The sequence below is a fragment of the Grammomys surdaster genome, unplaced genomic scaffold, assembly GCF_004785775.1.
Source record: "Grammomys surdaster isolate TR1022 unplaced genomic scaffold, NIH_TR_1.0 135, whole genome shotgun sequence".
In the NCBI taxonomy this organism is placed as follows: domain Eukaryota; kingdom Metazoa; phylum Chordata; class Mammalia; order Rodentia; family Muridae; genus Grammomys; species Grammomys surdaster.
This window is the reverse complement of record NW_021604593.1, coordinates 2,485,649-2,508,835: the sequence shown is the minus strand read 5'-3', so window position 1 is coordinate 2,508,835 and position 23,187 is coordinate 2,485,649. Positions and strand designations below refer to the sequence as shown.

Sequence of the window (23,187 nt, the reverse complement as noted above, 5' to 3'; positions counted from 1 at the left end):
GGATTACTATGATTACAGATGCACAGTAGAGTGGCCAATTTTATATCAGCTTCTGAGCCATCTCCCCAGCCTGACTATATTTAACTGTTTATGGTGTACAAGCTGACTCAGGGCTCTTGTGAATAGGCAAGCCATTAAAGGAGCCTCCTCTCATGACTATTCTCCTCATGCAGATCCTCCAGGAAGAGACTGGGTTCCCTGTCACTTCAATTTTACTTTCCCATTTGAGGAAAGAGGCCGAGAAAGGGAAGAAAACACAAAGAGGATAGGCAATGCTCTCGAACAGCCAGAAGCCTGCTTGTGACAAGCACAGAATGAAGATACGGGAGACTGGGAAGAGAACTCAATGAACTCACAAAAGCAACACCAACATATCTGCTTGTCGTCTAGATGCCAGCCAGCAGCTCCACGGCCCCACGGCCCCCACGGCCCCACGGCCCCCATGGCTCCCACAGCTCCCAGGCCCATCCTCAGGAGGAGCACTTCATCAGCAGGACAGGCTGTTGGCTTATAGACACCTAGAGATTTTTGTTTAATGGGTCTTGTTTGTTTTGTTTTTGAGACAGAGTCACATGTAGACCAGACTGGCTCCAAACGCAAAGATCCTCCTGCCTTTGCCTCCTTAGTACTGGGAGGACTAAAGGCGTTTGTAGCATGCCTGGCTAAGCCCGTGTTTGCAGACACAAAAATGGGGTTAGCGACATGGAAGATGACTCCTCCTGTTCAGGGTCTGTAGTGTCTTCACTGCCACTATTATAGTCCCTATTGTGGGCTCACATCCTTGACCAGAAGGGCAATCTGTTCCTGCAGCTGCCGCTCCCCTTCCTGGGCTTTGCTCTGGCTTCGCCAGCTCAGCAGCTCAGCCTGGTGGTCCTGGTGAAGCATAGGACAGTAGCTCTGCGGTTCACACAGCTCCTGAAGGTACAGGACAAAGATCTCTTAGACTCTGGAGCTCCGCCTACTAAGAAGAGATACTGCTCACTGTGGCTGAGGAACAAGTCTTCTCTTAGACTGCTTTACAGTCCCTGAAGATTGCATGCTAAAGCAACCCCCACCCCCCACCATGTCTGACATCTTCCACATCCTTTTACCATATATTCTGGAAAGAAATCTCTGTAGCCCCCTTTGAGGATATACAGCTCGGGGTAGTATAATGCCGGATACTGGTTCAGAGCCCTATCTTTTTTTCTCAGAGAACGGCACCTGTAAAGAAAATCCAGAGACGGGTTGGATGGAGGAAGCAAAGCCAGGCCTCTATGGTCCTTCAGTGGGATGGAGGGGAAGGACAGACTATGAGTGACTCCCCTGAAGGACCTTCAGTGCTGGGAATGTAACTCAATGGTAGAGAACTCTGTAGCACACAGAAGACACAGGTTTAATCGACAGCCACCACCCCCAGCACACACCACCCCTCACCATACTAACCAACCAAGGTCTAGATGACATCTTTACCCTTCCTCCATCGAAGCTTCACCCTCAAACCCCTTTGTGTGTGTTTACATGGGTTTTTGATTGGTTTTGTTTTGTTTTTGAGACAGGGTCTCACTATGTAGACCAGACGGGTCTCAAACTCAGTAATCTATCTGCCTCTGACTCCTGAGTGCTGGGGTCATAGGCATGAACCACCATGTCTGGACCTTTTTTTGAGACAGAGTCTCTAGCCCAGGCTGATCTAGAACCCAGAATGACCTTAAATTTCTGATCCTCCAGCTTGTATATCCCCGGAACACCATGACTCCCCTACTTTTCTGGGTTGGAATTATAGGTGTGTATAATTATGCCCAGTTTTACGCAATATTGGGGATCAAACCCAAGGACTATATATTCTAAGCAAGCACTCTGCCTGCTGAGTTACATCTCCAATGCCCAGTACTTTGCTTTAGCGCTCAAACTTTTGAACCGTAGGCACATTGTCCTTCGATTACCCTGACACTCATCAAACTGCAGTGGAAGGCATTCACTCAGGTTCATCTCTGTCCAAACTGGAGCACCAAGTCTAACTAAAGATCCGTTTCCATCACCAGGTTTAGCTCATGCAGATACTCACATTCGGGGGCCTCTCTCTGAGGAGAATTCACAGAGGAACACAATGATGACTCTTTTCTGGGTGTCCAGAGGGACAACAGGCTTCTTCAGAAAGAACTCATGTAGTTCCTTCTGACTGTACAGGTTTAAGGCTCCCTGCAGAAAAGAATGTTAGCAAGTATTCCTCAAGGACTTGTGTACAGTCAGTACTCGGGAATGACTGGTATACTTTTCTGGGACATTAAGGCCAGAAAAATCAGGCAACAAGGAGTTCCAGGGTAGGAACCTAAGCCTCCCTCTGTATCTACTCCAGGATTTGGCACAGAGTTTGGTATGTAGCTGCTCAATAAATATTCACAGAACTGAGCCACCCAGAGTACAGGATAAATTACGAGAACTGTTTGTGAACATTAAATGTTTGCAAAGTGCTTCCTGGTTCCTGGATGGTTTTTAGGTTTCCGAGGCTCCCACAGGAAAGAAGGAGACTGTCAAGGAGGGAAAGGGATTGCTCAAGGTATACAGAATTACAACGGGAATAAGGGCTTCCTTTGATGGGGTCTGAATGTATCATCTCTGTCCTAGTGCTAGAGTTCACAGGACCCTTTGCCCACACACTCTTCTCAATAAAACCGAATCTGCAGCCTCCCCTCTCCCAGTGCCCATGATGTAACCTCACCAGGATGTGTCCTCCCAGGTACTCATATGGATAGCGGCAATCAATGACATAAAACCTCTCGATCACACTCTGGAACTTTCCAGACAGCAAAGCAGCCACCTGCACACAAAGTATGATTAAATATCCTGTTCACTGCTGCTCTGAGAGAGAGGAGCCACACAGCTTCTTTCTGCGTATTTCCATTAGTCACACAGGATCGCACTGTATGTAGAACCTCCAAGTTTAGCCTGTATTTGTAACATAGCAAAGGGTGAAGCCTAATTCCACATGAGCGTGAGATGGAAATGGCCCGTGTAGACGACCCAATGGCTGATACCGAGGTTATCTATCTAGAGAAAAGCATGACTGACAGCCTCTCAGGAGACAGCTAAGGAGTAGAGCAGTAGCAGAGGTAGTAGTGGTTAGACAAACCAATGTAAGAGGACGTGAGGAATAGTTCCCCAGTCACCAAGTCCTGAAGGATAAGCTGTTCCAGCCTTTCTAAAGAGAATTTTGTAAATACATACAAAATACATAGAATTATACTTCCAATTTTAAAATCTTTGTTTTGTGAGATAAAGTCTTAAGTAAGTAGCCCAGGCTGTCCTCAAACTCACTATGTACCAGAGAATAGCTCTGAATTTTTGATCCTCCTGGCCCCAACTCCCAATTGCTGGGATTATAGGCATGTACGACCATTCCCAGCTTCTGCTAACACCTTAAGTAAAACTACACAAATTGATATTCATGTTAGCATTGCCTTAGGATACTGAAACCGTACAAACAGCTCACACATCCATTAAGAGGGGTTTAGTTAAACAAATTGCATATTTTGGTATAACAGATTACATAGCTATTAAAATAACATAGATTTTTATTTGTTTGTTTTTGAGACAGGATTTCTTTGTGTAGCCCTGGTTGTCTTGGAACTGTTTTGTAAACCAGGCTGGCTTCGAATTCATGGACTCTGCCATCCTCTGTCTCCCAAGAGGTGGAATTAAAGGTGTGTGCTGCCGCCACCACCTGGCTTTTCTCCCCCCTCACACTAGGTCTTACTATGTAGCCTGGCTGGCCTCACCTTGGTTGCTTACGATTATCTCACCAGATTAACTGCAACACTTCAAGTTTATCATTACTCTATCTTTTATAAACTGGGCAGTAGGTAGACCTCTATAATCATGGCCAGTCTGCTCTACACTGTAAGTTCCAGGCCAGATTCTGTCTAAAAGAGGAGAGTAAGAGGCTGGAGTACCTTAGGTGGTACAGTGCATACACCAAGCCTGTTTCCCTAACCTGCAACACTGCCAGCACTCCTTATACCAGGTGTGGTGGTGCCTGCTTGTAATCCCAACACTCAAGAAGTTGAGGCAGAAGGCTCAGAAATCCAAAGTCATTAATCATCTCAACTACATAGTAGCTTACAATCAACCCAGTCAGGATGAAGGAGAATCAGACAACACTCTGTCTCAAGAGGAGAGTCGTGTGTGTGTGTGTGTGTGTGTGTGTGTGTGTGTGTGTGTGTTTTAGAGAGAGAGAGAGAGAGAGAGAGGAAGGAGCAGAGGCAGATAAAGACAGATTATTAACATGTAAATCAGGATTCATGGCTACTTTGAGACCCCGAGTGAGGTTTTTTTTGTTTTGTTTTTTATGTTTTCCTTCCCTTCGCTCCTTTATCTACAATAATATATTATTTGTTTAAAAAATTTTAAAAAAGATTTATTTTAGCCGGGCAGTGGTAGCGCACGCCTTTAATCCCAGCACTTGGGAAGCAGAGGCAGGCAGATTTCTGAGTTTGAGGCCAGCCTGGTCTACAGAGTGAATTCCAGGACAGCCAGGGTTATACAGAGAAACCCTGTCTCGAAAAACCGAAATAAATAAATAAATAAATAAATAAATAAATGATTTATTTTATGTATATGAGTGTTCTATCTGCATGCATACCAGTGTGTCAGAGGAGGGCATTAGATACTATTATAGACAGTTGTGAGCCACCATGGGATTGCTAGGAATTGAACTCAGGACCTCTGGAAGAGCATCTGGTGCTTTTAACTGCTGAGCCATCTCTCCAGTCCCTCAACTAAATATTTTAAAAAGATAAAAATTGGAGCTGGGCAGTGGAGGCACACACCTTTAACCCCAGTTTTTGGGAGGCAGAGGCAAGCAGATCTCTGAGTTCAAGGGCAGCTTGGTCTACAGAGTGAGTTCCAGGACAGCCAGGGCTACACAGAGAAACCCTGTGGGGAGAGAGAGAGAGAGAGAGAGAGAGGGAGGGAGAGAGAGAGAGAGACAGAGAGACAGAAAAAGAAAGAGTAGAAATAAATACAAAGGAGTCCTTCAATACAGCTTCAGTTAAGTAAGAGCCCATGAGAGTGGACAGAGTGGAAGACATACAGACTGAAGTGGGTGTAGGGAGCTCAGGCCAGTGGCTGATGGTCTATGATCTAACCAGTTACCATCTCCAGAAACACGCTTACTGTGTCTGGGCTGATATACTTCAGATCCCGGTGTTTCCCTGGCACCGTTGGCAGCACACACACCTAGAAAGAGCCAAGAACTGAAATAACAACAGGAATTTCCCACCCAAGCATCACAACAAATACTCTGATAAGGTCCCTTCCAAGTGATTCTATCCCACAAGGGATTTATAGAGAAATTGTGAGTAGCCAAAAAGTTAACTAATAAATCGCTATTGAAATGATGAAATAAGGGTCTGCAGAGATGGCTCAGTGGTTAAGAATACTAGTTGTTCTTCCAGAGGACCTGGGTTCGGACTCCACATACAGATGGAGGGTCAAAACTGTCTCTAGCACTAGTGCCAGTAGATATGACACCCTCTTCTGACCTCTGACAACACTGCACAGATGTGTGCAGACATACACGCAAGCAAAACAACCAAACACATAAAATCAAAATATTGTGCTTGTTATTTGAGAGTCTCACTATGTAAGTTCGGTTGTCTTGGAACTTACTCTGTAGACCAGCCTGACCTTGAATTCACAGAGATCTGCTGCCTCTGCCTCCCAAGTGTTTGTATTAAAGGCAAGCATGTCTGGCTAAATCTTTTTTTATTTCTTTAATGATGAAATGAGGGGCTAGAGACCTTGCTCAGTGGTTATGAGCACTTGCTACTCTTTTGAAGGACCAGTGTTCATTTCCCAGCACCCACACTATGGTTCCCTTGCCCATACATATATTTAGGCAAAATACGTAAAAATGTAAAATAGGGCTGGAGAAATGGCTCATAACCATCTATAATGAGATCTGATTCCCTCTTCCGGTGTGCATGATGACAGATCACTCATAATAAAAATACACACACACACACAAAGGTTTAAAAAATAAAAATAAACAAGTCTTTTTACTATTGCTGTTAGTGATAGCATGAGGCTGGGTAAACTGCTCAGTTGGTAAAGTCATGCAAGTATAAGGACCTACGTTTGGTCCCTAGCATCCACAAATAAACCTAGGTAGGATGGCATGCATCTGTAATCCCAGCGCTGGGGAAGCAAGGGCACAAGGATCCTTGGGGTTAGCTGGCCAGCCAGTCTAGTTTATCTGCAGGCCCTAGGTGCCAGTGAGACCCTGTCTCAAAATACAAGGTGACAGCTCCTGAGGAACACCATCCAAGGCTGACCTACGGCTTCCACATGTATATACACACCGAGGCACATATAGTACCCCACATACCCCAAACCGAAAGATTAAACGTGCAAACACATCAGAATACATCCATAATTCTGGCAGTTGGGAGGCTGATGCAGAAGGATCCAGAGCTATGAATACTATCTTTAAAAAACAAAACCACAGGATCAGAGATAGGGCCCCTTGGGTAGAGGTACTTGCCACCAAGCCTGAAAACCTGAGTTTAACCCACAGGACTCACATAGAGAATGGAGAAAACCGACTCCCATAAGCTTTCCTTTGGTATCATGATATGAATACACACGCATTCTCATGCACACTTACTCTAAAAAAATAAATGCATTCTATCACCATGTCTTATCCTAATGAGACGATATAAAGAAACAGAGAAACACAAAACTTCAACAGACCCACAGTGAGGTAAGAGGATTTGTTGTTTTGGGGGGTGGGAGGTTGGGGGATATAAAACTCACTTGTTTGTGTGCATTTCTGTAGAAAGGTTAGAAATACATACAAAAATAATTTTTCTATTTGATAAGGTTTGGGATAAATATTATCATTTTTTACCTTTTTTGTATTAACCAAAACACACACACACACAAACAAACGAGAGGGGGGAAGGAAAGAAGGAGGAGAGGAAGAGAGAGAGGGAGGAAGAGTATACATAACCAAACGCACCTTTGAGAAATCACCAATCAGATGCTCTGAGTCAGAATCTTCCTCCTCCATCTGAATGGTAGCCATGTCAGCGAGAGGGACAATCTTCTTTAGACTTAAGCCCTGAAAAGACAAAACTCTCAATATTCCAAGTTCTCATGCTAAAGATGTAAAAAACCTGGACTGACAAGATGGCTCAGTAAATAAAGTACTTGCTGGGTCCTGGTGACCTGAGTTCAATTCCCAGAATCTATATAAATGTGGAAGGGAAAAGGAATTCCTAAAACTATTCTCTGACCTCCATATACATGTTCAAGCCTACACACACACACACACACACACACACACACACACACACACACACACAGACAATTAAATGCATACACATATAAATAAAATAAAAACCTAAAAGAAGTTATAATGTCTCTTAAGATGTGGAGAAACTGGGACACTAGTGCATTGCTGGTGGGGATGTAAAATGATGTACTGCAGAAGGGCAGGTCCTAAAATTTAAGTATAACACTGTCAAATCTGAACACTGTACAGACTGGGGTAAAGCGCAAGGGCTCAGTTACCTAACATTTGCTAGGTCCCGAGTTCAACCGCAACACTGAAAACAGTGTCAAGACATCACGTGGACTTGTGGACTTGACAAGTTGGTACACACTAGCAATTCCAGCATTCAGAATTAGAATGCTAAGGCCAATCAGACCTACATAATAAGAATCTGCCTTAAAAACAACAATAACACTCAACACTCTCCCTCCCCACCCCATGCCAGGGATTGAACTCAGGACCTCCTGTACAAATGTGGGTCTTCCCTTTGTATACGTGAGTGGTCCTGTGGGTGGAGGCCGGAGCTCAACTCTGGTGTCATTTCTCAGGAGTCTGTCCACCTTGAATTTTGCAACAGGGTCTCACAATGAAGTCCGGGACTTGCTGATTAGACAAGGCTGGCCAGCCTCCTGTCGTTGCCTCCCTAGCACTGGGATTGTGTTTGTGTGTTTGCACATCTGGCTTTTCATGTAGGTGCTGAGGCTGGAGGTGGGGTCCCCATGCACACAGTAAGCAACCTAACTTTTTAACAGTTAACCTAACTTTTTTTTTTTTAATTACTTCATTTTTATTTTAAGTATGTTTTGCCTGAATGGAAGCATGTGTGCTCATAGAGGCCAGAAGTGGCAATTAGATTCCTTAAAACTGGAGTTACAGGTTGTCATGAGGCACCAGTGTAGGTGCTGGGAACCAAACCTGAGTCCTCTGGAACCTGAGTCCTCTGGAAGAACAGCCAGTGCTCTCAACCACAGAGCCTGTCTCCAGGCCCTAACTAATCTATCTTGTTAGCCCAAGGAATCGTCTCCACATTATGGCTGTCCTTAGCTGTAGTATTACAGCAGCAATACTAGTGTCATAATGTTGATTGAACGCTGTTCCTACTTACATCAGTTATTACTGACAATAATAAAGTAGGGCTAGAAAGATGGCTCAGTGGTTAAAAGCACTTGCTGCTGCTCTTGACAGGGCCAGAGTTGGGTTGCTAACACATGGTGGCTTACCACAGCATATAACTGGAGCTCCAGCAGATCTGACACAATCTTCTGGCCTACACAGATATTTACACAAACACATAAATAAAAATAAAATAAACCTTTAAAAAATAGTATATGGAATATTATAAACTGTTTTTTAAGTTTTTCTTTCATCTTTTTTTTGGGGGGTGGGGGTGTTGGGACTGGGGAGAAAGAAGGTTTCACCATGTATCCCTCCCTGGCTGGGCTGGAACTCACTATGTAGACCAGACTAGCCTCCAGCTCATTCTGCCTCTACTTTTCAAAAGCTGATATTAAAGGCACGTGCCATCCTCCCAGCAAATAAAATTTCTATTTTATTGAGGTATATTTCACAAACAAAAAAATTTGTAAACATTCAAGATATACAATAAAAATCAATGTCCTTCATCAAACACACACACACACATACACACACACACAGAGGGGCAGGGGGAGGGAGGGGTAGGTGTGAGATGAGAATATGTTTTATTGAAGGAGAAGCAGAGACTGAGGTTGGGCATTACTATATAATCAGGCTGGTCTTGAACTTGGACTCTCTCGCCTCAGCTTCCTGAGTGCTGGAATTATACAAACTGCTTTTAATACTTTATCATATGGACAGCAATTCTATGAAAAGTTTTATCTTATTTTTTTGCATGCGTATTTGTGTGATCCATGTGCATATGTGTGTGGAGGCCCCAGGTGGACACCAGGAGTCTTGTCCACTCACCCCTCTCCTTACTCACTAAAGCAGAGTCTGTCAACTCAACTTGCTGGTGAGGCTAGTCTAGATGGGCAGCATGCTCCAATCTCCACCTGCTGGCCTTTCTTTTCTAGACCTGGAATCATAGCCAGACCCATTCAGTATTGATGTGGTTCATCAAGCACTTCATAAGCTGAGCCTTCTGCCCAGCCCTGCTGTCCAATTTAAAAGGGAAAATTAAAGTTTACAGTAGTCTGGCAGATAGTCCATCACTAGTAGTGGACAAGACTTGGAGCCCAAGTACCTAACTCCATGGGACCACCACATCTGCCTTGTGTTGAAACAAGCCATTCCTGTACTGTGACTAACTTCAAGCTTGAGGAAAGCCTCCTGCTTAACACACCAAGTGCTAGAATTGTAAGCATGAACCACCAAGGCTGGCAAATCATTTATTTCTAACTCTTTAAAGTTTCTGTAAGGGGCTGGAGAGATGGCTCAGTGGTTAAGAGCACTGACTGCTCTTCCAGAGGTCCTGAGTTCAATTCCTGACAACCACATGGTGGCTCACAACCATCTGTAATGGGATCTGATGCCCTCTTCTGGTGTGTCTGGAGAGAGCAATGGTATATTCAATATACATAAAATAAATAAATACATCTTAAAAAAAAAAAAAAGACAAAGTCTCTGTAAGGTGTGCCTTGTGTGGCTGGTGCGGGTCCCCCGCCGTCTGCACTCTGTATGGCTGGTGCAGGTGCCGCCCCCCCCCCCCCCGCCGGCCGCAGTCTGTGTGGCTGGTGCGGTCCCCCCCCCCGCCGTCTGCACTCTCCACTTCCCCATCAATCAGCTTGGTGCCTCCTCCTCTTAGTCCATTTAAGTGAATACGTGTAAAGCCATCCTTGTCCACCTTGTTTTCAAACAAAGCTGATGCAGAAGTGCTAAGCACCTAAGAGACTGTCTCTGGTGGTGCCACACACACATACAAGGCACACACAGCTTTTGATTATCTCTCTGTGATGTATGAAGTGCCTTAGAAGACACTTGCAAGAACCTGCTAGGTTATTCCAGCCATTGCTTTGATAGTGACTAAAATTACTGACCAAAACTTCTCAAACTTCTCATTCAGTAACAGGATAATCTCCATGGTGATAAGATACTGTCTGTCAAGTATCTCTTAGGGTCTAAAGATTTTCTTTTCTTTTTTTTAAAAACAGAACATTTTTTTTGGACTCAAACCATGGTCCTTTAGAAGAACAGACAGGACTCATGACTGCAGAGCCATCTCTCCAGCCCTATTGCCCTTGTTGAGGCCAGGTCTCATTATGTAATCAAGGTTGGCCTTTAATTCACAACCTTCTGCCTCTATCTACAAAGTAATGGAATTACAGGTATGTATCACTAAGACTCTGCTTTTTTGTTTGTCTTGTTGTGTCACAGCCCTAGTACAATAGACCAACAATATTGTTTACTTAAGATCAAATATAGAAGCTTATGCCTGTAATCCTAGCACTTGGGAGGCCAAGGAAAGAGAATTTCAAAGTTTCAAGGCAGCCTAGGCTACTAGTGAATTCCAGAACTGCTTTGGCTACAACTGAGTTCCAGGACAGCCTGGGCCTCACAGTGAGACCCAATCTCAAACAAACAAACAAAATGAAAAAGTCAGGTTGGCATGGTAGCACAGGACTGCACACCTACAATCCTAGCATTCAGGAGGTTAAGACAGGAAGATTGCCAGTTCAAAGCCAGCCACTCTGGGCTAAACAGCAATGTCAACAACCTGGACTATACAATGAGACCCAGGTTTTTAAGAAAATAGAAAACAAAAATAGTAACAAAAATCCAAAAGCCACTGAGATGATTCAGCTTGTGAGGTCTGATGACCAAGTCTGATGCTTGGACTCACAAGGTAGGAGAGAGCTAACTTTCCCTAACGGTCCTCTGAGCACCACATACATGCCATGTGCATGTACATACAGAAACATAGACACATGCACAAAGTAAGTAAAATGCAAAAGAAAGGTTGACAAATGAAAAGGAACAGAACACTGAACCTTGGTATTTTGGTCTTCCAGGGAACACTCCATTGGGTCTTCTGAAGTCCCTTCTTGGTCTTCTAGCTTTAGATTTTGACTCAGTTTTGGAACTGTAGTAATAGGACTGCCCAGATACTTCATTTCACTCTCCACCAAGATTCCATTTTCCTGTCAAGTACACTGACAATATTAAAACCTATTTAGGACCGAGTTTGAAAGCATATGTCTATGATCCCACTAATCAAGGTGCTGAAACAAAAGAATCCAGTGTCTGAGGCAAGCCTGAGCTACATACTCAAATTTTGACTCAATAAAAGAAAAAAAAATTAAAATAATAGAAAAAACAAGAAATCCTTACCTTATTCAGAACACGCACATCATGTACAAAGACTAACTCAAAATATAGCAACAATATAAATGTAAGAATTAAACTGCACAATCCTTAGAAGCATGCAGTGGTAGAAACCTACAGAACTCAGGAGACTGAGGAGGAGGAAAAAGAGGAAGAAGAAGAAGAGGAGGAAGAGGAGGAGGAGGAGGGTCTGAGTAAAAGTGTTCAAGGCTGGCCTGAGCAGTACAGTAAAACTTCATTTCAAAAACAAGAGAAGAAATGGACATTGTGCACTGTGGCACATGCTTGTTAACCTAGCACCTAGACTGTTATATCAGGGTTGCTGTGGGCTTGAGGACAGCCTAGACTACAGAGTAAAGTATTGTCTCAAATCCCCAAAAGAAAAAGAAAAGAAGGGGGGGCTGGAGAGATGGCTCAGAGGTTAAGAGCACTGACTGCTCTTCCAGAGGTCCTGAGTTCAATTCCCAGCAACCACATGGTGGCTCACAACCATCTGTAATGGGGATCCAATGCCCTCTTCTGGTGTGTCTGAAGACATCGACAGTGTATCCATATACATGAAATAAATAAATAAATCTTAAAAAAAAAAAAAAAAAAAAAAAAAGAAGGAACCAAAGACTAAAAAAAATTCTTACCCTGCAGTCTAAACAACCAAAAGTGTCAGAAGGCACATGATAGAGTTTACTGTCCCCACCCTCTTCACAGCTAAGGCAGGAGTCCACAGCTGTTGTTCTGTAGCCCAGGACACTTCAGCCACCATGTGATCGTATTCAGTAACTCACCAGCTCACAGAGAGGAGAAGCCAAAGGACCTCCATGCGTTTTCTGAAACCTTGGGGTCCTAGGTGCCTCCCATTCCAGTGCCTGTAAACTGGTGTTTATCTGTGTAAGAAGAGGAAGAGAAGCAGTAATGGTGCCTGCCAAAAACATCACATCTGATCAAACTATGACTAACTCTCATGAAACACGTGTGTTAAACATTAAATCACATCTGAAGATATCGTATCAGTAATGCTGTGGACCTGATGTCTGACACACAGGTTTGCTTTGAAGGATACAAACTTTATCATCAGAAGCAAAACGACAGGGATGAAAGAAAGCTTGCTTGGGAAGGATCTACAATTTTATTTGTAGATATTTATTATTTCTGAAGTTTATTTACTTTATGTATATGAGTGTTTTGTTTGCATGTGTATGTGTACTACATGTGCCTCTGGTGCAGAGGCCAGAAGGCACTAGATCCCCTGGAACTGGACTTACAGATGGGTGTGGAACCTCCACGTGGGTGTTGGGAACTCAATTCAAATCCTCTGGAAAAGTAGTAATTGCTTTTAACCACTGAACCATCTCTGTAGTCCTGATTTGTGAGAGTTAAAGGATTCTAAGGGGGCAACAATATGGATAGAAAGATGATTCAGCTAATAAAAGTATTTGACACAAGCCTGACAATTTGTGTTCGATCCCTGGAACTGAAGTGGCAGAAGGAACAGAAGGAACAAACTGACTCCTTCAAGTTGTCCTTTGACCTCTTAGGGCACATAAGCATGCAAACATACACACAGACACATAGATATGCACATGTAATAAATAAATGCAGTAAAAAAAAGTTTAAGGGACAGAGAAAGTAGTAATTTTTTTTTTAAGATTTATTTATTTACTTTATTTATGAATATACTGTAGCTGTCTTCAGACACACCAGAAGAGGGCATCAAATCTCATTACGGATGGTTGTGAGCCACCATGTGGTTGCTGGGATTTGAACTCAGGACCTCTGGAAGAGCAGTCAGTGCTCTTAACCGCTGAGCCATCTCTCCAGCCCCGAAAGTAGTAATTTTTAAAAGTTGATTATAAACACCTAAAACCAGGCAGATCTTCTTTAGTATAAAAAAGAATAAAAGCATAATGGGAGCTAGAGAGATGGCTCAGTGGTTAAGAGCATGTGTTGTTCTTACAGAAGACCTGGGTTCAATTCCCAGCACCTACACGGTGGCCAACAACCACCTGCAACTGCAGATCCAGAGAATCCAGTGGCCCCTTCCAGCTCTGTGGGCACTGCGGCGCTGATGCTGTGCACAGACACACACACATAAAATACAGAGAATAGCAGCTGCAGCGTGTACACTGATCTAGGTGAGGGCACGGAAGACAGAGAAGACTGGTAGAAAGGCAGTGGAGGTGGATTAAAGAATCAAAATAGTGAGTAGGCAGTTCGGGATGGTGGGACACGATGGTGGAAGACTTAGAAAAGAAGGGCCATAGCTTCCTCAAGGTAGTGCCAAGGTGGTCTCCTTAGTTTGACTAAGGAGAAATCAGAAAAAGTAATGTGGGCCTGCTAGTGCACATCTGTAATCCCACCTAAGAGGCTGAAGCAGGACCTCAAGTTTAAGGTCATAACAATGGAATTCTGTCTCAAAATGAACGTTCAGGATACCCGAGGCTTTCCATGCAGTCCCTAATACTGAAAGAATCAAAAGTTTAGCTTAGCCTGCTAGTGCAGGTCTGTGATCCTAGCTGCTTGGGAAGCCTAGAGAACTGGACTCTGGCTTTAAAAAAAAAAAAAAAAAATTTATTGTTATTTAATATAAGTTGGTGTTTTGTCTGCATATATGTCTATGTGAGGATATGAGTTACAGACAGTTTTGAGCCACCATGTCGTTGCTGGGAATTGAACTCAGGTCTTCTAGAAGAGCAGTTAATGCTCTTAACTGCTGAGTCATCTCTCCAGCCCTATGGACTCTGTCTTAACAACATACAAAAAGTGAGCTGTAGCCTGCTTGCCTAGCATGTCAGGAATACAAGACAAAGAAACACTGAGGCAGAGGTATAGCTCAGTGACATGAAAAGGCTGTTTGAATGAGGATTAAACTCAATCCTTAGCAATGAAACTACAAAAAAACCCGAAGAATTTGTGAACAAATTATGCTATGTATGTTGTTACAAAGCAAAATTATTTAGGACTAGCAAGATGGTTCCCTTGGAAGCAGTGCTGGCTGGGAAAGAAGCTTGACAATCTGATTTCCATTCCTGGACCCGTTCGGGAAGGCAAGAACTGACTCCAGCAGTCCCTTACAGGAACCTGCACTCACAGACAACACAGTGACTTTCCATCAGTTATTTACAAGATAGTAGCAGTAACCTGAGATCTAAACCGATAAACTCAACATAACTGACAGTTCACGTTTCAGGAAGTAATACTCACGTTTTCTTTATGTGCAGATGTGCTACACTTCACATCCTTCTTTCTGTGGCCACGATCCAAAGCATTTGGGGTACTACAAAGAAGCTGTACCTAAAAGACATTGTCTACAGAAAGCATCCAACAGCCACAGCCACACGGCCGGCTGGGAACCCTGCCGCCCACCTGAGATAAACCAAAGTCAAGAAAGAAAATTTAGGCTTGGTGACACATGCCTTTAGTCTCAGTGCTCAACAGCTGTTCCAGCCCAGCTAGCCAAACACAGTGAGGCCCTCTCTTAAAAGAAAGACAAAGAGAAAGGAAGAGAGGGAGGGAGGAAGAGAAAGGGAGGGAGGTCTACTTACTGGGATGCCTTTCATAATGTCCTGGTGAAAATCCCTGAAGATTAAAACAAAAACAAGCAGTAGTCACCTAATCCCTACATTCACTTTGGTTCGTTAGTGGTTGGGACACCCCAGTTTCTTCTGTTCAAGGGGCCCAGTCTTTGTGATTCTATGTGTCTTCCAACAATATTTGGGGTATTAGATATCCAAGACTTAGTGGTGTCCTGGGGGAAAGGCCCTCACTTCATTCGAATAACTATACAAGATAAACATGCACCAAAGAGGAGTTTATCTTAAGTCTTCTGTTCCTGTTTTAGTGCTAGGGATGGAACCTAGGGCTGTGTACAAGAAGCTAAACATTCTACCACCAAAGAGCACCTACCACTCCTGCCTTACATTTTTTTTTTTTATAATTTCTTCTTCCCTCCCAAATTTCTACCTAGTCTGTATAAAATTGGCTATTTAAGTTTTGAAAGAGCTGGATGTTTAGAGAAAATCAGTGTTTACTCTGTGTACACCCCCTGGCTAACTATTTTAGACTCTCCAGAAGAGACTCCACAACAGTTAGAACAACAAATATAAAATGTTTTTGTGTTTCTTCTTTTTTTGGGTAGGGTGAGGATGGAGGTAGAAGATGGTAGAAGATAGGGTCTCACACAGCCCAGGCTGGCCTCAGGCTTCCTATGTAGCTAAGGCTGGCCCTGACCTTCCGATTCTTATGCCTCTCCCATCTGAGTCCTGGATTACAAACGTAAACTATATTACCTGGTTCTGGTTTCAGTATGCTTTTATTTTTGGTGTGGGTGGTGTTGTGTTTGAGACAATGTCTCACGTAGCCCAGACTCTCATTGCTATTCAATCTTTGTAATAACTGTTCTTCGTAAGTGCTTTTGTTACTGCATATTATGAGTAAAGTGCAATCCAATGAATTAAGAAGCTGTGGGTCCCAGGTAGTGAAGTAGTAAGCCACCAGAAGCTAGACAGTCCCACTGCCCACCCTGTATCCTTAGCCACTGAACTACAGCACTTCTCACATGCAAAGAGAAACCCTAACATGAGAGCAGTACACCATCTCCCTTCATGTGAAAATAAGATATTTTCATGAATGCTGGTTTAAAACAGCCTGGATTTCACAACACTATTTAGAACTGGAAAACTTAAAAGCTATCAAGTCAGAATGTAGGCCTCCAAGCCCACTAATATCCAAAGTAAAATACTTTATAGTGTGCAGAGACCACATAGGCTACCATCCCCGTAGTTCATACAGAAAGGCTACAGCATATAGACCATTTAACAGCAGAACCTACTTGCCAGCTAACTGTACATCCTGAGGTCCTGACGAATCCAAAGAACCTGCAATCAGATATGAAGAATCATAGGCTGGGGATACAGCTTACTTGGTAGTGTTTGTCCAGCATGCACAAAGCCCTGGGTTCAATCCCCCCCTCTGTATAAAACCATGGTAGTACACACCAGTCTCATAGTTTCCTGACCACCACCACACAAATATACACTAGTAATACATTTTTTTTTGTTGTTGTTTGTTTTTTCAAGACTGTTTCTCTATGAGGCTCTGATAAAACAGGATGGTCTTGAACTCATAGAGATCTGCCTGCCTCTGCCTTCAGAGTGCTAGGATTAAAGGCATATGCTACCACCACCCAGCTAATAAATGATTTTTTAACTGAGCCAGAGAGATGGCTCAGAAGTTAAGAGCACTTACTGCTCTTTCAAAGGACCTAGGTTTGGTTTCCAGGCCTCACGTGGTGCTCCCCAACCATTTTTACCTCTAGGTCCAAGGGAGCTGGCACCTTCTTCCAGCCTCTTCAGGACCCAAGTACACAGTAAGTATACATGTAGTATACATGTAAGAATAAATAACCCTTATTTTTTAAAAGCCAGTCGTGGTAGCACAAATATGCCTGCAATTTCAGCACTTTTAAGGTAAAATTAGGTAGATCAGAAGTTCAAAGGCTACACTAGACACTGTCTCAGGCCCCCAACTTCCCCCCTCCCCAAGAAAACAAACAGAAAAAAAAGTAGTTACCTGGGAAATCTGAAATTAGAGCAAATGCTAGAATGGTTTACTAGCAAAGCTTTTTTGTTTTAGACAAAAAAACCTTAAGAATTGGTGTTGACAGCACACACGCTCAAGCATGCGCACACAATTAACTGACAAAGTATTTTTTCTTTTCTTTTCTTTTCTTTCTTTTCTTTTCTTTTCTTTTCTTTCGAGACAGGGTTTCTCTGTGTAGCCCTGGCTGTCCTGGAACTCACTCTGCAGACCAGGCTAGCCTCGAACTCTCGAACTCAGAAATCCGCCTGCCTCTGCCTCCCAAGTGCTGGGATTAAAGGCGTGCACCACCACCGCCCGGCCGTATTTTTTTCTTTTATGTGTGGAGGGTACTAAGGATTGAATGTATGGCCTTGTATTTTTTTATGCCAGTTTCTTTGCTTCTACTGAGATTAAATTGAGATAAATAATAATGATAAATAATAAAAACTTTACTTTCATCCCCAGCACTACTCAGTCAACAAAATATATTCTTTTCTAATGCAAAACAGTTTCTATTACTGTTATTTTCTCTTTCCATTCATCATTTAACCAAAAAAAAATTGTCTTACCTCAAAATTCCTACTCTTAGGCAGTGTTCTCTCAGGGTTTTGGTATGCAGTAGCCCAGGCTGGTCTGCTAATCTCTCTGTAACTCAGCCTCCCGAGTGCTATATTTACATAAGTTAACACACCAGGCTTTATGTAGCATTTTCCTTTCATCATCTTCCATTTCTATCTACTACCATATCCTCTCTATCAAAGTTATTTTTCCTTAAATTGTCAGCCTTAGCCTTACAGGCTGAGCAGCTCTCCAGCCAACAGATGGCTTAGCAGTTAGCTGCACTGGCTGCTCCTCATTTCCCAGCATCCCAGGGCAGCTCACAACAGTCTGTAATTCCAGTCCCAGAGGATCTAGTTCTTCTTCTGGCCTCTGAGGGCACCAGGCACACATGTAGATCACATACATACATGCATGCAAAACATTTAAACATATAAAAAATTAGTAAATACAAATTTTTAGGTTAAAAGTTAGGTTTTCCTTTAAAGACTATACTCCTACCATTCTCTTCAAGGTCAGCAGAAGTAGTACGCTGAGAAGCAGACATCTCTCCATTGCTAAGATTTGAAAGGTCAAGGCAACATTTTGGGGTTCCTCTGTTGAAACATAAGTACACATCAAGATTCCCACTAGGGTGCACTATCCTTAAAAGCTAAAGATCATGCCTTTATTTGAATCTCTCTCAATTACTATCACAAAAAACTAAACAGTATCCAAACAAAATCGGCTCAGACTGGGCTCAGAGGACTCCCCTCCTTCTCTGTGTCAATAATGTAAGCCTCTTTTTCTTTTCACCAACATCCTGAGATAAAATTTATTTAATGAGAATCTAAAGGAATCACTTTTTTGTTTGTTTGTTTTTTGTTTTTCAAGACAGGGTTTCTCTGTGTAGCCCTGGCTGTCCTGGAACTCACTCTGTAGACCAGGCTGGCCTTGAACTCAGAAATCCGCCTGCCTCTGCCTCCCAAGTGCTGGAATTAAAGGTGTGTGCTTCAGCACTGCCTGGCCCTAAAGGAATCACTTTTAAGAATTTTTACTACATTTTATTTATTGTGTGTGAAGGTCAGAAAACTGCTTAAAATAGACAGGGGACCTAACTCAGGCCATCAGGCTTGGTGACAGGTGCCTTTACATGCTAAGCCATCATACCTGCCCAGTGAACAGGATCTTAACCCCCTACTGTCTATCCTGCTCACCCTGAACACATAAACTCAATTTCTCCCTGGAATCTCTACTTCTCCTCAAATACTTATTTGCTAATGAGGTGTAAAGATAGCATGACCAGAATTTAAAGTACAACACTAACCCTAATACAATTAAATTGACAGTTTGCAAAACATACTAATAGAGTTTTTAGAATTTTTCCTAGACAGCACATCTATTCCGACATTACAGGAAAAGATTATTCCTGGTAAGAAAGAAAATTAATTTTTTTCTTCTTGTTATTTGTTTGTTTGCAATAGGGTCTCAGGCTATAGCCCACTAGTTGTCCTGGCATTCACAAGTAGCTCAGGCTGGCCTTGAACCTGTTGATCATCCTTGTCTCAGCCTCCAGAATGGTGAGATCACAAACATACTCCACCAAGCCCATTTAGAAAAAGATTTTTTGGTTGTTTGTTACATAGAAAGGAAGCCCAAGACTCAGACTCATATATTTCAAGGTCATAGTTGAGACTCAAACCTTGAAACAGGACAATTTGGCAAAAAAACTCGTTCATAAAATCAAAGATAAGGTGTAAAAATAAAAACTAATTTACAGACAAGAGATGGCTCAGTGATTAAGAGCTTGCTGCTCTTCCAGAAGGTGCACACACAGAAGAGTTCCCACACAGGTCCCATTTCAAGTGGTTACAATCACCTGTAACTTCAGGGGGTATGATTATAATGCCTTTGACCTGAGGGCACCTACAATCACAAACATTACTATATTCGGACTACACACACACACACACACACACACATACATACACACACACAGACCCCTAAATTAACAATAAATCTTTTTAAAAATGAATTTACCCTGACAGAATGCTTAGGTTTGCCGAGTCATGGAGTTTGTCTCCCGGAGATTCAGGGAAATCTGAACGGATGGTAAAAGAAGTGTTTCTCTCCAAAAGTAGGTGTAACATCTTCCTTTGTTTTGATCTAAAACTGGGTGCTGAAACAGAACTTCTCTCTTCACTTGCAGATAGAAAAGGTCCTGTAGACATGACTTCGGAGTCTTCACCGAGGAAGGTGGGGCTACGTAGAAGAACACTCCAGATATTCAACAACTCCAGTCTCTCCACCCTTTTCAGTGCCCCGCTGAACCCGGGTGGAGGAGCATCCCCGTAGGACGAAGTATAACCTCCTGGAATGTTACAATGCAGTTGCTCAGGGCAAAAACTTACAGACGTCGGACAAGCTCAGGACTTCAAAGGAAGAGAAGACTGGTTTGGCCGGGCGGTGGTGGTGCACGTCTTTAATCCCAGCACCTGGGAGGCAGAGACAGGCGGATTTCTGAGTTCGAGGCCAGCCTGGTCTACAGCATGAGTTCCAGGACAGCCAGAACTACACAGAGAAACCCTGTCTGAAAAAAAAAAAAAAAAAGAAGAAGAAGACTGGTTTGATCCGGACCACCCAGTTTCACACATTTGACGAGAAGAAACAAATCTAACAAACAAGATAAGGCTATTCCGGACCTCAAATCCCGAAAGAACCCTGCAGGGACAATCGTGTATCCGAGATTCCCGCACGGACACAGCTCCCGGCTTACCTTAAGTTTAAAGGCCGATTTGAATTTTGTGAGGGGAAAAAAAAAACTCCTGCAGGACTGGAAGGAAGCAAAGACTCCACCGAAAGACAAGGAATCTGAGGAACAGAAGCAGCTCTTAGATTTAAAATTGCATACACGTAGCCAGAAGTTCAGCTTTGTGGTTTCTCTCCGGAAATGGCCTAAAGGCAAAACCAACAGCCATAGGCTTGACCATTCAAACCTTCCGCTCTCTTAACAACCTATCGTCGCTCTCTGCTAGCAGCATCAGCCAATTATCGCACCAGAACCTGACCCCGCCCTCTGACCAATCGCTAGGCTCGTACCTAGTCCGCTGGCCAGCTCCGCCACACAGAGAGCCTGATGCACATTGGCTCTCCCTCTGGCCAATCGCCACATCCTTCCTGTACTCAATTCCCTCCGCCCCAGCAACCCCGGGAGATTTAAATCAAGCCTCGCTAAGGTTTACTAGCTTGAGGAACTGTTTTTGAGCGAAGTATTCGCTTCTCCTTGCTTCTTTCACGTCTTGTTACTCTTGAGTTTTGTTACCTTTCGGCTGGAAATGGAGCATTTGTCGCCGGTGTGGCAGTGGTTGGAGCATGACAGCTGTGTGTTGATGCTGAGCTGTCACTGGCCCCTTCCAAGAGGCTTTCTAGATAGAAATTCCTTTTTAGGGAGAGTAGAGGAATGGAACCTTTTGACATATTCTTTATGACAGGAAGGTTTCATGCCTAAAATCTCAGCACTTGGAAGACTGAAATAGAAGGGTCGCCCTGAGTTTGAGGACAACCTGCACAACAGAGTGAGTTCCAGATCGCCGTGGGCTAGAGACCCTGCTTGAAGAAGAAGGAGAAGGGGGCGAGTATACTAGTAGTGATGGTGGTGATAATAGGAATGGAACTCAGAGCACAGTAGACAAGCACTGTCATTTAGCTGTTAGTCCCCAGTCCAAGAAATTATTTTTTAAGATTTTAAAAAATATATTTATTTATTTCATATATGTGGGTACACTGTCGCTGTCTGAAGGCACACCAGAAGAGGGCATCGGATCCTATTACAGATGGTTGTGAGCCACCATGTGGTTGCTGGGAATTGAACTCAGGACCTCTGGAAGAGCAGTCAGTGCTCTTAACTCTGAGCCATCTCTCCAGCCCCTGAGTCTGGTTCTTACAATTATGCAACAAGCACTGATCATCTCTCCAGCCTGATCAGATCTTTTGGGATGTGAAATTGAGAAAAACATGGAGATTTTAAAAATTTAAAAAATGTTTAAATGACAAATTTGAGCATGAATACAAGAAATTCTTAGTGTTGGTATTTTTTTTCTTCAAAACTTTGGAGAGTGGGTGTGAGTATAATGAAGTAATTGGCCATGAGTATGTGGTGCTGGTTGGGTGGGAACTTTTTTTTTTTTCTGAGACAGAGTTTCTCTGTATAACCTTGGCTGTCCTGGAACTCACTCTGTAGACCAGGCTGGCTTCAGAAATCTACCTGCCTCTGCCTTCCAAGTGCTGGGATTAAAGGTGTGCTCCACCACGGCCTGGAGGGTGGGAACTTTTAATTAATAAACATACTAGCCACCTGGAGGTCTTGAAAAAAATGTGGACTGATTCAGTAGGTCTGGGTTTGGACCTAAAATTCTACATTTGTAAGCAATTCTCAGTTGATGATGGTGTCTTTGGTCCCAGGAGCATACTTTTGAGTAGCAAAGCATTATGCTATACTTTTTGTGTGTTTTGAGACATGGTCTCACTGTCTTCAGCTTGAAATCCCTCAGCCTCTTGAAATCCATGCCCACTCAGTTCCCTGTACTCTACTTCAGAATGCATTTGATTTTTTCTTTTTTTAGTATTTTATTCGTATTTCATGTGCATTCATGTTTTACCTGCATGAATGTCTGTGTGAAGCTGTGGGATCCCTTAAAACTGGAGTTACAGGCAGTTATGAACTGGAAATTGATCCCAGGCCTTTGGGAAGAACAACCAGTGCATTCAACCATTCAGCCATCTCTCCAGCCTCCCTTCCTCTCTCCTTCCCTTTCTCCCTTCCTCCCTCTGTTCCATGGTTAGTTGAGGCAGGGTCTTGTTATATAGCCCTGGTTAGCCTCGAACTCATGATTCTCCTGCCCTAACCACCTAAACTCTGGAATCACAGGCATGTGTTGCCACACTAACCTTGACACTTTTCATAACTAAAAATGTTCAAGCTGAGGATGATAATGCCTACTTATAATCCCAGCATGTGGGGGCTGAGGAAGGGTAACTACCAGTCTTAGCTACAGAACAAAGAAAATGGTGGGAACTTGCTGGTGAGAGCTTGCAGTCCAAAACCTTGTGCAGCTGGGGCAGGAGAATCACAAATTCAATGTCACCTGGGCTACCTATCAAAACCCTGTCTCATAAACAAAGCAAATGTTTTAATTTAAACATTTAGTAACTATTTAAAGTGCAGGCCAGTCGATCTCTAGAGACCCAGGAGTGATTAAGGCTGCCAGGTGCTACTCATGCTAATATTGCAGACCACTGTTTGAAAACAATCAGAAAGCCGGGCAGTGGTGGCGCACGCCTTTAATCCCAGCACTTGGGAGGCAGAGGCAGGTGGATTTCTGAGTTCGAGGCCAGCCTGGTCTACACAGTGAGTTCCAGGACAGCCAGGGCTACACAGAGAAACCCTGTCTCGAAAAACCAAC

The 23,187-nt window shown here is 43.3% G+C and overlaps 1 protein-coding gene across 6 annotated transcripts; it reads right to left on the bottom strand.

The window, feature by feature from the left end:
- Positions 1 to 508: 508 nt before the first annotated feature.
- Cdc25c (cell division cycle 25C) lies at positions 509 to 20,669 on the bottom strand. 6 transcript variants are annotated; one of them, XM_028762732.1, is made up of 15 exons: positions 20,502 to 20,669; positions 20,137 to 20,220; positions 19,766 to 19,987; positions 18,248 to 18,342; positions 16,440 to 16,485; positions 15,154 to 15,187; positions 14,813 to 14,902; positions 12,397 to 12,495; positions 11,281 to 11,430; positions 7,001 to 7,102; positions 5,155 to 5,217; positions 2,702 to 2,800; positions 2,048 to 2,181; positions 1,092 to 1,203; positions 509 to 915 (listed from the first exon to the last, which is right to left on the bottom strand). In XM_028762732.1, exons 3-15 carry the CDS (start codon positions 19,954 to 19,956, stop codon positions 763 to 765), a joined length of 1,368 nt encoding a protein of 455 aa, XP_028618565.1. In that variant the 5' UTR covers positions 19,957 to 19,987; positions 20,137 to 20,220; positions 20,502 to 20,669; the 3' UTR covers positions 509 to 762. The 6 variants fall into 6 exon arrangements, with proteins under 6 accessions (XP_028618565.1, XP_028618564.1, XP_028618566.1 ...); XM_028762731.1 differs by having other exon boundaries at positions 19,766 to 20,220; XM_028762733.1 differs by lacking the exon at positions 5,155 to 5,217 and having other exon boundaries at positions 19,766 to 20,220.
- Positions 20,670 to 23,187: the final 2,518 nt, after the last annotated feature.

Bases quoted from the DNA above. Each gene is read 5' to 3' on its own strand.
- Cdc25c (XM_028762731.1), bottom strand. From the start codon at position 19,956: ATGTCTACAGGACCTTTTCTATCTGCAAGTGAAGAGAGAAGTTCTGTT. The intron at 12,496-14,812 runs GTGAGTATTACT...CTTCTTACACAG, and splicing joins CATCTGCACATAAAGAAAAC to ATAAACACCAGTTTACAGGC. The intron at 1,204-2,047 runs GTGAGTATCTGC...TTTTCTTTACAG, and splicing joins TCAGAGAGAGGCCCCCGAAT to GTGCCGTTCTCTGAGAAAAA.